The sequence below is a fragment of the Coregonus lavaretus genome (assembly GCF_964263955.1).
Source record: "Coregonus lavaretus genome assembly, chromosome: 22".
Classification (NCBI taxonomy): domain Eukaryota; kingdom Metazoa; phylum Chordata; class Actinopteri; order Salmoniformes; family Salmonidae; genus Coregonus; species Coregonus lavaretus.
The window spans coordinates 20709578-20723948 of NC_140009.1; the positions used below are offsets into that span (position 1 = coordinate 20709578).

General features: G+C 46.7%; 1 protein-coding gene across 1 annotated transcript in view; it reads right to left on the reverse strand.

Moving 5' to 3' along the window:
• The window catches only part of vps13d (vacuolar protein sorting 13 homolog D), an 80445-nt gene extending 78015 nt beyond the window's left edge, over positions 1–2430 (reverse strand). The window contains exons 1-3 of the mRNA XM_084187303.1: positions 1894–2430; positions 921–1140; positions 610–687 (exon numbers count right to left, since the gene is read on the reverse strand). Of these exons, the coding sequence (XP_084043429.1) occupies positions 610–687; positions 921–1017 (175 nt within the window). The 5' untranslated portion in view covers positions 1018–1140; positions 1894–2430. The remainder of the gene's footprint in view (positions 1–609; positions 688–920; positions 1141–1893) is intronic.
• Between the last annotated feature and the right edge of the window lie 11941 nt (positions 2431–14371).

Genomic DNA, 14371 nt, shown 5'->3' on the forward strand with positions numbered 1-14371 from the left:
TGGAGCCCCAGGCCGAGGAAGATTTACAGTTATTTTGTGTTTCTTCCATTTGCGAATAATCGCACCAACTGTTGTCACCTTCTCACCAAGCTGCTTGGCGATGGTCTTGTAGCCCATTCCAGCCTTGTGTAGGTCTACAATCTTGTCCCTGACATCCTTGGAGAGCTCTTTGGTCTTGGCCATGGTGGAGAGTTTGGAATCTGATTGATTGATTGCTTCTGTGGACAAGTGTATTTTATACAGGTAACAAGCTGAGATTAGGAGCACTCCCTTTAAGAGTGTGCTCCTAATCTCAGGTCGTTACCTGTATAAAAGACACCTGTGAGCCAGAAATCTTTCTGATTGAGAGGGGGTCAAATACTTATTTCCCTCATTAAAATGCAAATCAATTTATAACATTTTTGACATGCTTTTTTCTGGATTTTTTTGTTGTTATTCTGTCTCTCACTGTTCAAATAAACTTACCATTAAAATTATAGACTGATCATTTCTTTGTCAGTGAGCAAACGTACAAAATCAGCAGGGGATCAAATACTTTTTTCCCTCACTGTATATATATATAGTTATTGTGAATGATTTCAAAGATAACCTTTTTGATGGATCACTCACCTGCTTTGACCTCAAAGGGCAGATCAAACTCTCGGAGGGCATCTTTCCTTAAGGGAAGGTTTTCCAGCTCCACCGCCCCTAGGGAAGACAAGGGTTATCAAGGGTGGGCCTAGACTTCAGTTACAGTAAATGCATGATACATTATTATATTTATTGTGCTATATTGTATATTGCAGGGATTCTGGTAGCATAGGATGTTTGGCAAGTTGAAGAGCTGTCAAATTCAATGAGGGTAAGAGCGAGGATGATGTCATCGTAGAAACTGACAGTGGACACCCTGAGCCAGACAAACGGACAGACAGACAGGCTACCTTTGAGGAGGGCGATGGAGAGCTGGTCTGTATTTAGGTTGCTGACATATTTGCCTAGGTATGTGTTGAGTACCCAGGCAACAAGTCCCTCCAACATTATGAGGGGTCAGGGAGAGGGAGTGGAGAGGGGGTGGGGCTTAGTGGGGAAGGTGTGGGGGGAAATCTTGGATGAAAAGGTCTGGAATCTTCTTGTGACAGCCTCTCCAGAATAACATGAAATCTGGTGAAAAAGGTAAAGACAACCAAACATTAAAGCAGCATGGCTTGAGGCCTCATTCCATAGTGAACTGGTAAGTGGCAACACACATTATTTAGAACAAAGTTAAGATTGCATTGCAACATAACACCTGATGGTGCTCTTCACAATTGTCATATGATGGCAGTTTCCCTGACAGCTAGCCTAGATACTAAATCTGACAGTAGCTAGCTACAGCTCCATACTACGTGTCAGACACAGAGAACTGTTACTATATATTGGTTGTTGGGGTGGGATTAATGTGGGGTGTGGGGTGTCCGTGGGTGACTTTTGACAATTATTTTGGATTCCTCATGCCGAACCCATTGTTAGAAAAAAGTTGTCCAAATCAGATGTTAGGTACTATATTTACTGAATATTATATGAATCCTATAAATTAAAATGGCCAATTTGGATGAAATTATTTACCATAATTAGATCAAATTATATTTCAACGAAATACGTTAATGTTGCAGGAATACTAATATTATCTGTTTCTAACAACAGAAACGATTTCAGAACAATCTGAGATGGTGCGTGTCGAAATCCTCTTTCTTGTGCTTTTTGAAGTGGAATGACCCTAATGCCAAACTAGATTCTAGGCGGACATCACAGGTCGTTTCTGTTTTGACAACGATAGCTACAGTGTGTCACTACCTGGATAAATCAGATAACGTTAGCTAGTTATGGCTAAAGTTGCCAGACCAGCTGCCAATGACTTTAGAAAAGACAACTTACCTTAAGCTAGTTAGCTAGCTAGCTAGTTGTTGTTAAGGTGATTTGAGCCCATGATCCAGCTAGTCCGATGTGATGTGTCAAAAACTCAAGAGAAAAGAATGACAGTAAAAAAGCGCCGTTACTAACCACCTAGCTAGCTATCTAGCTTTCTATTCAAAAGCCTAGCATGACAAGTGACTGAGTGGACAATGACCTAGTTAGCTACCTAGGACAGTCACCCAACGTTAGGGCGAAAGACAAAAGAAGTGAAAAGTCCGCTGTCAAAAACTCAACACAGGAATGCAGACAGCACACACACTACTCGACACTAATCGACAAGGAGAATTCTAGCCCAGTAGCTAAACTGGTATGGCAAGCTTCGTTGGATCTTATAGCATTAGCAGCAAGACAAGAGTGAGTAGACAGTCTTTGCTAAATGTAACGAAAGTTAGCCACAGGACGTGAAGCTAGTTAACTGTGATCATAAACGTCTTCATATTTTGTTTCGAACTTCACCCCCACTAGCTGTCGCAAAGTCGCGGGCATTAGCAAGCTAGCTAGCTGTGGGATTTCTTCCTTGTTTGGCAAACGTTCCAACGGGGACTTTCCTGTCATGTGACAAAAACAAATACATTTTGAGCCATCATGCACCGCTAGCCACTGAGGACCCCTAGTGCCTGGAAGTGAAATCGATCTGAGATTTTTTGATTGTCTTATATTTACCATCTAACTATGGGCTTGAGCGACACTAAATTCATCAATAATTAAAATGTGAGCCCATTTCAGTTTCCTCAGAAATAGCAATGCTGTCATTTATGGCTCAACAGTTGACCAAAATGTATACTATAGATTTCCCATAGAGATCCATTAATTATGTGATCCTGCTATCTAGCTATCATCACAAGGGGGTGTAATTTGTCTGTCAGTTATTGGTGCTGCAGACTGATCTACAAATCACCTGGCATACCAAACAACCTTCCAGCATTCAATATGTCAGAAACTAAGGTGATTTAATCTCCAGGCTGATACATTGTAGCCTAGTTGTGGCATATTCCATGGGGATAATAAATTACAAAGACCAGAAACTGTGTACATGATGACATTTTACTAATTCAACCAAATTGCCACAGTGATACACAGCCATGTTGATGAATTAAGTTGAAATAAGGAGGAAACTATGTTGACAAAACCCATCTTTGGCCGAAGTAGTAGAATTTGGAGTGGGTGTGTTTGGAGTGGGTGTGTTTGCCTGGAGCTGTAGCTTAATGAGTCAGCAAAGCAGACCGTGATGGGCGTGTGATGGAGTATTTATTAGACAAGATTACACTTTTGTTTAAATTAGCTTGATCCACTTTTAAATTAGCTATCCATAACACTGCTGCAGTGCTCACAATCAAGAGGAACAGATAGCTCAGTGCCGTCCATTGAGGTTTTAAGACACCCTTGTAGAAAATACAGTGCCTTGCAAAAGTATTCATCCCTGTCACGGTTTCGGCCGAGGCTGCTCCTTCTCCTTGTTCGGGCAGGCTTCGGCGGTCGTCGTCTCCGGAGTACTAGCTGCCACCGTTCTATGTTTCGATGTTTGATTGGTTTTGTCTGTTTTGTTACACCTGTTCCTTGGTAGTGTTCATTATGCGTCCTATAAGTTCTCTTGAGTTTTGTCATGTGTTGTGTGTAATTGTTCGTTGTCACTGTGGGATGCTAGTTCGTTTTGTCTCTCTGTTCGGTGTAGTAGAGTGCTCCGCACTTTTGTGCCTTTGTATGTACTTTACCGGTGTGCGTAAAGTTCGCTTGCCTGCCAGGTTGTATGTAGCCGTGTTTGGCTTGTTCTTTTTGTCTTCACTAAAGACGTCAGTACGAAGCCTCTGTGTGTCCTGCGCTTGATTCCACACCACTTCTACACTCAACTGTGACAGAATTACACACCATCACTATGGAATCAGCAGGAGCAGCCGCACCTACCGAGATTATTGAGGAGCGCCTTCGTGGACAGGAGGACAGGATCAACCAGATCAGGCACGCTCTGGATAGGGTGATGAACACCCTCCATCGATGGGAGGCCAGCGGGGTACCCACGCCCCCACCTACCACACCATCACCATCGGTAAGTCCACCTGTCCAACTTCCGGAACCCAGTGGGATTCGGCTCTCGCTCCCGAGGGCGTACGACGGCACCGCGGCCGGGTGTCAGGGTTTCCTGTTGCAAATCGAACTCTACCTCGCCACCGTACACCCGGTGCCCTCGGGACACGAGAGCGTTTCCGCCCTCATCTCCTGTCTCACCGGCAAGGCGTTGGAGTGGGCCAACGCCGAATGGAGGAGGATAGACGCCGCAACGATCACCTATGTGGAGTTCTCCCGCCGCTTCCGGGCAGTGTTCGACCATCCACCTGAGGGGAAGGCGGCGGGGGAGCGTCTATTCTACCTCCGGCAGGGGATGAGGAGCGCTCAAGAGTTTGCACTGGAGTTCCGGACTCTAGCGGCAGATGCAGGGTGGAATGAGCGGGCCCTCATAGATCACTTCCGCTGCAGCCTCAGGGAGGACGTCCGTAGAGAGTTGGCGTGCAGGGACACCACTCTTTCGTTTGACCAATTGGTTGACATGGCCATTCGGCTAGACACCCTGCTCGCCACCCGCGGACGTCCTGGGTGGGGGTCGCCCATTCCACCCTCCAGCACCTCCGAGCCGAGTCCTATGGAGCTCGGGGGTGCTGGCGCTAGAGAACGGAGGAGAAGGAGCCAGAGTGGGGCCGTCCCCTGCACCAACTAGCTTTTCTCATTTTGACTGACCACCGTAACCTGGAATACATTCGAGCGGCTAGGAGACTAAATCCTCGCCAGGCTCGGTGGACTATGTTTCTAGCCCGGTTCGTGTTTAAGATCACTTACATCCCTGGGTCCCAGAACGGGAAGGCAGACGCCCTGTCTCGGCGGTATGACACAGAGGAGAGGTCCGTTGAGCCCACTCCCATACTACCTAAGTCTTGTCTGGTGGCACCGGTGGTGTGGGAGGTCGATACGGAGATCGAGCGGGCGTTACGCACCGACCCTAGCCCTCCACAGTGTCCGGTGGGTCGGACGTACGTCCCGCTCGAGGTCCGGGATCGACTCATTTATTGGGCTCACACGTCACCCTCCTCTGGGCATCCAGGTATTGGCCGGACAGTGCACTGCCTTAGCACAAAGTACTGGTGGCCAACGTTAGCCAGGGATGTGAGGATTTATGTCTCCTCCTGCTCGGTGTGTGCCCAGTGTAAGGCGCCCAGACACTTGCCCAGGGGTAAGTTACAACCCCTGCCCGTTCCACAACGACCCTGGTCTCACCTCTCGGTGGATTTTGTTACAGACCTTCCCCCCTCACAGGGGAATACCACCATCCTGGTCGTTGTGGATCGGTTCTCGAAGGCCTGTCGTCTCCTTCCCATGCCGGGTCTTCCTACTGCCCTACAGACCGCTGAGGCTCTATTCACCCACGTCTTCCGGCATTACGGGGTACCCGAGGATATAGTGTCTGATCGAGGCCCCCAGTTTACCTCCAGAGTCTGGAGAGCGTTTATGGAGCGTTTGGGGGTTTCGGTGAGCCTTACCTCGGGTTACCACCCGGAGAGTAATGGGCAGGTCGAACGTGTCAACCAGGATGTGGGTAGGTTTCTGAGGTCGTATTGCCAGGGCCGGCCGGAGGAGTGGGCGAGGTATGTTCCCTGGGCCGAGATGGCACAGAACTCTCTCCGCCACTCCTCCACTAAACTAACTCCTTTCCAGTGTGTGTTAGGGTACCAGCCGGCTCTGGCACCTTGGCATCAGAGCCAGATCGAGGCCCCTGCGGTGGATGAGTGGGTGCGGCGCTCGGAAGAGACATGGAACGCTGCACACATCCATCTGCAGAGAGCCATCCGTCGACATAAGACGAGCGCCGATCTCCACCGCAGTGAGGGGCCAGTGTACGCACCTGGAGATCGAGTCTGGCTCTCGACCAGAAACCTGCCTCTCCGCCTGCCCTGCCGGAAGCTGGGTCGGCGGTTTGTGGGGCCTTTTAAAGTCCTGAGGAGATTGAATGAGGTGTGTTACAGGTTACAACTGCCAATTGATTACAAGAATATTAACCCCTCGTTCCATGTGTCTCTCCTCAGGCCGGTGGTAGCTGGTCCACTCCAGGACTATGAGATAGAGGAGACTCCTCCGCCCCCGCTGGACATCGAGGGGGCTCCGGCGTACACTGTTCGGTCCATCCTAGATTCGAGACGCCGGATGGGGGGTCTCCAATATCTCGTGGAGTGGGAGGGGTACGGCCCGGAGGAGCGGTGCTGGGTGCCGAGGAGGGACATCCTAGACCCGTCTCTTCTGACCGAGTTCCATCGTGGTCATCCCACGCGCCCTGCTCCGCGTCTTCCTGGTCGTCCTCGAGGCCGGGGTCGGCGCACGGCTGGAGCCGCGCGTCAAGGGGGGGGGGGGTACTGTCACGGTTTCGGCCGAGGCTGCTCCTTCTCCTTGTTCGGGCAGGCTTCGGCGGTCGTCGTCTCCGGAGTACTAGCTGCCACCGTTCTATGTTTCGATGTTTGATTGGTTTTTTTACACCTGTTCCTTGTTAGTGTTCATTATGCGTCCTATAAGTTCTCTTGAGTTTTGTCATGTGTTGTGTGTAATTGTTCGTTGTCACTGTGGGATGCTAGTTTGTTTTGTCTCTCTGTTCGGTGTAGTAGAGTGCTCCGCACTTTTGTGCCTTTGTATGTACTTTACCGGTGTGCGTAAAGTTCGCTTGCCTGCCAGGTTGTATGTAGCCGTGTTTGGCTTGTTCTTTTTGTCTTCACTAAAGACGTCAGTACGAAGCCTCTGTGTGTCCTGCGCTTGATTCCACACCACTTCTACACTCAACTGTGACAATCCCCCTTGGTGTTTTTCCTATTTTGTTGCATTACAACCTGTAATTTAAATTGATTTTTATTTGGATTTCATGTAATGGACAAACACAAAATAGTCCAAATTGGTGAACTTGTTAAAAAAAATTCTGAAAAATAAATAACGGAAAAGTGGTGCATGCATATGTATTCACCCCCTTTGCTATGGATCCCCAAAATAAGATCTCGTGCAACCAATTACCTTCAGAAGTCACATAATTAGTTAAATAAAGTCCACCTGTGTGCAATCTAAGTGTCACATAATCTGTCACATGATCTCAGTATATATACACCTGTTCTGAAAGGCCCCAGAGTCTGCAACACCACTAAGCAAGGGGCACCACCAAGCAAGTGGCACCATGAAGACCAAGGAGCTCTCCAAACAGGTCAGGAACAAAGTTGTGGAGAAGTACAGATCATGGTTGGGTTATAAAAAATATCAGAAACTTTGAACATCCCACGGAGCACCATTAAATCCATAAAACATTTTTTGAAAGAATATGGCACCACAACAAACCTACCAAGAGAGGGCCGCCCACCAAAACTCACGGACCAGGCAAGGAGGGCATTAATCAGAGAGGCAACAAAGAGACCAAAGATAACCCTGAAGGAGCTGCAAAGCTCCACAGCGGAGATTGGAGTATCTGTCCGTAGGACCACTTTAAGCCGTACACTCCACAGAGCTGGGCTACGGAAGAGTGGCCAGAAAAAAGCCATTGCTTAAAGAAAAAAATAAGCAAACACGTTTGGTGTTCACCAAAAGACATGTGGAAGACTCCCCAAACATATGGAAGAAAGTACTCTGGTCAGATGAGACTAGAATTGAGCTTTTTGGCCATCAAGGAAAATGTCTGGCGCAAACCCAACACCTCTCATCACCCCGAGAACACCATCCCCACAGTGAAGTATGGTGGTGGCAGCATTATGCTGTGGGGATGTTTTTCATCGTCAGGGACTGGGAAACTGGACAGAATTGAAGGAATGATGGATGGCGCTAAATACAAGGAAATTCTTGAGGGAAACCTGTTTCACTCTTCCATAGATTTGAGACTGGGACGGAGGTTCACCTTCCAGCAGGACAATGACCCTAAGCATACTGCTAAAGCAACATTTGAGTGATTTAAGGGGAAACATTTAAATGTCTCGGAATGGCCTAGTCAAAGCCCAGACCTCAATCCAATTGAGCATCTGTGGTATGACTTAAAGATTGCTGTACACCAGCGGAACCCATCCAACTTGAAGGAGCTGGAGCAGTTTTGCCTTGAAGAATGGGCAAAAATCCCAGTGGCTAGGTGTGCCAAGTTATAGAGACATACCCCAAGAGACTTGCAGCTGTAATTGCTGCAAAAGGTGGCTCTACAAATAGTTATGCACGCTCAAGTTTTCTGTTTTTGTTTTTGTTTCTTGTTTTGTTTCACAATAAAAAATAATTTGCATCTTCAAAGTGGTAGGCATGTTGTGTAAATCAAATGATACCAACCTCCCAAAAATCAATTTCAATTCCAGGTTGTAAGGAAACAACATAGGAAAAATGCCAAGTGGGGTGAATACTTTCGCAAGCCACTGTAGCCTATAACTGGTATGATTTCATTCTTTTAGGTTTTCATTTTGTCTTTTACCATATTTTTATGATTGAAATGTTAAAAAAAGTATATATATATGTTTTGTAACCTTTATTCTTTATTTTACTGTAAATTGTATCAAAAAGTCAAAATGCACTTGAAAAAAAGTTTGATTTCATTCCCCTACCACATGCTCCAATAAGGTGGCCTGTGCAACGCTGTCACTGGAAACAGTGTCCAGTTTGTGCTGCTCTTTAGTAGGTTTACAGAAATGCAATCTCGTGCGACCAGGTGCCAATTCTAATCCCAGGGCAACATTTACATCTGGACTAACACCATATCCATTAGATTCCCATGATTCCCCCATCGTCCATCCATCCATCCATCCATCCATCCATCTAATGACTCCCATTCTAGGCCCCACTGTGTTTCAAACCCCTTGTGTAATTACTGGGCTGGCCTGATCCCAAGAGTTCATCAGATTTGCTAAATGTACAGAGAACACTAATCCATCCAGACCCCACAAATCTAATCGCTATAGTCACCTGACCAGGAGGCTACACACACATGGACACGCACGCACATTACATGCAGGCATGCACAAACATATACACACACAGACACGCACACCAAAACCTATTTTGTTGAGTCAGCACAGGGCCCTATTCATACGGTAAATACATCTAAACACCAATTTGATTCCTATTACACCGGTAGGCCTTTCTAAATGTAAAGCCTGCTGTAGCCTGTCTCTTTTACATTTTTGAAAAGTCACTTTATTGCGCTACAATCCACTTTAGAATTTGTATGTTATGATGTTAGGTTGAAAATGGATTGGTGTATTGTTTCAAATAATGTGGTTAAATGAGTTATACAGGGGCTGAGACATACAGATAAGAGTAAACAGTGTAATAATCACAGAATTAAATAGAACACATGAAATATAGCATCTCTATGGTAATAACTGCACTCGGTCTCCCCTATAGTATATTCTGCAAGCATAACCTCCCATGTTTCCCCATCTTCCATCACTGTCCAGCAGCATTAAGCCCTGGCAGATGTGAATCTTCCCACTACACTACCCCCATAAACCCCACCCCCACTTGCTCCACAGCCAGGTCCTGTGCCACCACATAATCCAAGGCAAACCCACAGTGTCAAAGTAGGCCATCTGTTCCAGCTCACAGATCTGTAACCCTCCACATCTGGACACTGCACGAGGCGAGGCAAGGGGAAGATGGGATGCCCACTCACCCTCACCCAAACTGGCCCAAATGGGAAAGGATTGATATTGCTCTCATTTCTCTCTCTCTCTCTCTCTCTCTCTCTCTCTCTCTCTCTCTCTCTCTCTCTCTCTCTCTCTCTCTCTCTCTCTCTCTCTCTCTCTCTCTCTCTCTCTCTCTCTCTCTCTCTCTCTCTCTCTCTCTCTCTCTCTCTCTCTCTCTCTCTCTCTCTCTCTCTCTCTCTCTCTCTCTCTCTCTCTCTCTCTCTCTCTCTCTCTCTCTCTCTCTCTCTCTCTCTCTCTCTCTCTCTCTCTCTCTCTCTCTCTCTCTCTCTCTCTCTCTCTCTCTCTCACACACACACACACACACACACACACACACACACACACACACACACACACACACACACCAGTCCTTTCACAACAGCTCTCTGATTTCTTGACGTGTTATTTTAGATGATTATAATCAAATCAAATCAAATTGTATTTGTTACATGCGCTGAATGCAACGGGTGTAGACTTTACTGTTAAATACTTGCTTACGAGCCTCCTGAGGGGGAAAAAGCACCCTCTTTACGACTGTGTCGGTGTGTGGACCATGTTAAAATCAAATCAAATCATATTTTATTAGTCACATGCTTTGTAAATAACAAGTGTAGACTAACAGTGAAATGCTTACCTGCGGGCCCTTTTCCAACAATGCAGACTTAAAGATAAAGAAAAAACTGAAATAGAGGAATAAATACACAGTGAATAACGAATAACAATAATGATTATAAATAACATGACTATATACATGAAGTACCAGTACCGAGTCGATCTGCAGGGGTAAGAGGTAATTGAGGTAACTATGTACATATACAGTGAGGGAAAAAAGTATTTGATCCCCTGCTGATTTTGTACGTTTGCCCACTAACAAAGACATGATCAGTCTATAATTTTAATGGTAGGTTTATTTGAACAGTGAGAGACAGAATAACAACAAAAATATCCAGAAAAACGCATGTCAACATTTTTATAAATGGATTTGCATTTTATTGAGGGAAATAAGTATTTGACCCCTCTGCAAAACATGACTTAGTACTTGGTGGCAAAACCCTTGTTGGCAATCACAGAGGTCAGACGTTTCTTGTAGTTGGCCACCAGGATTGCACACATTTCAGGAGGGATTTTGTCCCAGTCCTCTTTGCAGATCTTCTCCAAGTCATTAAGGTTTCGAGGCTGACGTTTGGCAACTCGAAACTTCAGCTCCCTCCAAGATTTTCTATGGGATTAAGGTCTGGAGACTGGCTAGGCCACTCCAGGACCTTAATGTGCTTCTTCTTGAGCCACTCCTTTGTTGCCTTGGCCGTGTGTTTTGGGTCATTGTCATGCTGGAATACCCATCCACGACCCATTTTCAATGCCCTGGCTGAGGGAAGGAGGTTCTCACCCAAGATTTGATGGTACATGGCCCCGGCCATCGTCCCTTTGATGCTGTGAAGTTGTCCTGTCCCCTTAGCAGAAAAACACCCCCAAAGCATAATGTTTCCACCTCCATGTTTGACGGTGGGGATGGTGTTCTTAGGGTCATAGGCAGCATTCCTCCTCCTCCAAACACGGCGAGTTGAGTTGATGCCAAAGAGCTCAATTTTGGTCTCATCTGACCACAACACTTTCACCCAGTTCTCCTCTGAATCATTCAGATGTTCATTGGCAAACTTCAGACGGGCCTGTATATGTGCTTTCTTGAGCAGGGGGATCTTGCGGGCGCTGCAGGATTTCACTCCTTCGCGGCGTAGTGTGTTACCAATTGTTTTCTTGGTGACTATGGTCCCAGCTGCCTTGAGATCATTGACAAGAAACTCCCGTGTAGTTCTGGGCTGATTCCTCACCGTTCTCATGATCATTGCAACTCCACGAGGTGAGATCTTGCATGGAGACCCAGGCCGAGGGAGATTGACAGTTCTTTTGTGTTTCTTCCATTTGCGAATAATCGCACCAACTGTTGTCACCTTCTCACCAAGTTGCTTGGCGATGGTCTTGTAGCCCATTCCAGCCTTGTGTAGGTCTACAATCTTGTCCCTGACATCCTTGGAGAGCTCTTTGGTCTTGGCCATGGTGGAGAGTTTGGAATCTGATTGATTGATTGCTTCTGTGGACAGGTGTCTTTTATACAGGTAAGAAACTGAGATTAGGAGCACTCCCTTTAAGAGTGTGCCCCTAATCTCAGCTCGTTACCTGTATAAAAGACACCTGGGAGCCAGAAATCTTTCTGATTGAGAGGGGGTCAAATACTTATTTCCCTCATTAAAATGCAAATCAATTTATAAAAATTTTTACATGCGTTTTTCTGGATTTTGTTGTTGTTATTCTGTCTCTCACTGTTCAAATAAACCTACCATTAAAATTATAGACTGATAATTTCTTTGTCAGTGGGCAAACGTACAAAATCAGCAGGGGATCAAATACTTTTTTCCCTCACTGTAGGTAGGGGTAAAGTGACTAGGCAACAGGATAGATAATAGACAGTAGCAGCAGCGCATGTGTTGAGTGTGAATGTGTGTGAGTGTGTATGTGTGTGTGTATGTGTGTGTGTGAGTGAATGTGTGTGTGGCAACAGTATGCATGTGTGCATGTTATGTGTGTGTCGGCGTATGTAGTGTGTGTGTGTATGTGTGTTGGGATGTCAGTGTAAGTATGTGTGAGTGTTTGGGTAAAGTCCATTATGTGTGCATAGAGTCATTGCAAGAGAGTTAGTGCAAAAAAGGGTCAATGCTTGTAGTCCGGGTAGCCATTTGATTAGCTATCTAGCAGTCTTATGGCTTGGGGGTAGAAGCTGTTCAGGGTCCTTTTGGTTCCAGACTTGGTGCACTGGTACCACTTGTAGTGCGGTAGAAGAAAGAACAGTCTATGGCTTGGGTGGCTGGAGTCTTTGTCAATGTTTTGGGCCTTCTTCTGACACCGCCTGGTATAGAGGTCCTGGATTGCAGGGAGCTCAGCCCCAAAGATATACTGGGTCGTACTCACCACCCCTGTAGCACCTTGTGGTTGGGTGCCTTGCAGTTGTCGTACCAAGCAGTGATGCAGCCAGTCAAGATGTTCTTAATGGTGCAGCTGTATAACTTTTTGTGGATCTGAGGGCCCATGCCAAATCTTTTCAGCCTCCTGATGGGGAAAAGGCGCTGTCGTGCCCTCTTCACAACTATGTGGGTGTGTGTAAACCATGTTAATTCCTTAGTGATGAGGACATCGAGGAACTTGAAGCTCTCGACCCACTCCACTACAGCCCCATCGATGTGGGTGGGGGTGTGCTCGCCCCTCTGTTTCCTGTAGTCAACGATCAGCTCCTTTGTCTTGCTGACATAGAGGGAGAGGTTCTATCACCGTCGTGTCGTCAGCAAACTTGACGATGGTGTTCGAGTCGTGGATGGTGTTCGAGTCGTGTGCGGCCACGCAGTCGTGGGTGAACAGGGAGTACAGGAGGGGACTAAAATACACACCCCTGATGTGCCCCATATTCATGGTTAGCGTGGCGGATGTGTTGTTGCCTACCCTCACCACCTGGGGGCTACCCGGAAGGGAGTCCAGGAAGTCCAGGATCCAGTTGCAGAGGGAGATGTTCAGTCCCAGGGTGCTGAGCTTGGTGATGAGCTTGGAAGGGACTATGGTGTTGAATGCTGAGCTGTAGTCAATGAACAGCATTCTTAAAACAATAAAAATAAACACAATCCACCTGCAGTGAAGCCACTCAACTATCCAAGACCCCCCACAGTCCCCCATAAAAACCTCCCCCTCCATCCCCCCTCCCCAAACCCCCCCATCTCCACCCCCTCCGAGCCACCATCCCCATCCAACCCAACCAAACAACTACCCACCCGATATGCCAACGACCAATACATTTAGAAGAAATTGAGAAAAGAGACAAGAACAAAGGAAAACAACAATGTAAAACAAAAGACATCAACGACAAGAAAAAACAGCAAGGTGTGTTTGTGTGCATGTGTGGCACTATTTACATTAACAGCATTCTTACATAGGTATTCCTCTTCTCCAGGTGGGTGAGGGCAGTCTGGAGTGCAATAGAGATTGCATCATCTGTGGATCTGTTGGGGCGGTATGGGAATTGGTGGGTCCAGGGTGTCTGGGATGATGATGTGAGCCATGACCAGCCTTTCAAAGCATTTCATTGCTATAGACGTGAGTGCTTTGGGCCGACAGTAATTTAGGCAGTTACCTTGCTGTTCTTGGGCACGGCGACTATGGTGGTCTGCTTGAACAAAGTTGGTATTACAGACCGAGTCAGGGATAGGTAAAAAATGTCAGTGGACACTTGCCAGCTGGTCTGCGCATGCTTTGAGAACGCGCCCTGGTATTCCGTCAGGCACGGCGACCTTGCGAGTGTTAACCTGTTTAGGGAGCGCGAGATCTCACAGTCATCTGGAACAACAGGGGCTTTCATGCAAGTGCCTCAGTGTTGTATTCCTCGAAGTGAGCATAAAAGGCATTTAGCTGGTTTGGGAGTTCTAGATCACTGGGCATCTCACGGCTGGGATTTCCTTTGTAATCCGTTATCGTCTGCAAGCCCTGCCACATATGACGAGCGTCGGAGCTTGTGTAATAGGATTCCACCTTCCTCCTATATTGTCCTTATATGGTTTCATTATGTTACCATTTGTTTATCTTGTTCATGCTTTGCACTGTATCTTGGTGATGTGACCCACAGTAATGTCCAACATACAGTAAGTCTAAAGCTTACAGCAGGCAGCAGCTCCCTTTCAGCACACAACATGCTTGAATGTATGCAACCTGTTGTTCTATTAATCACACTTTAACATGGG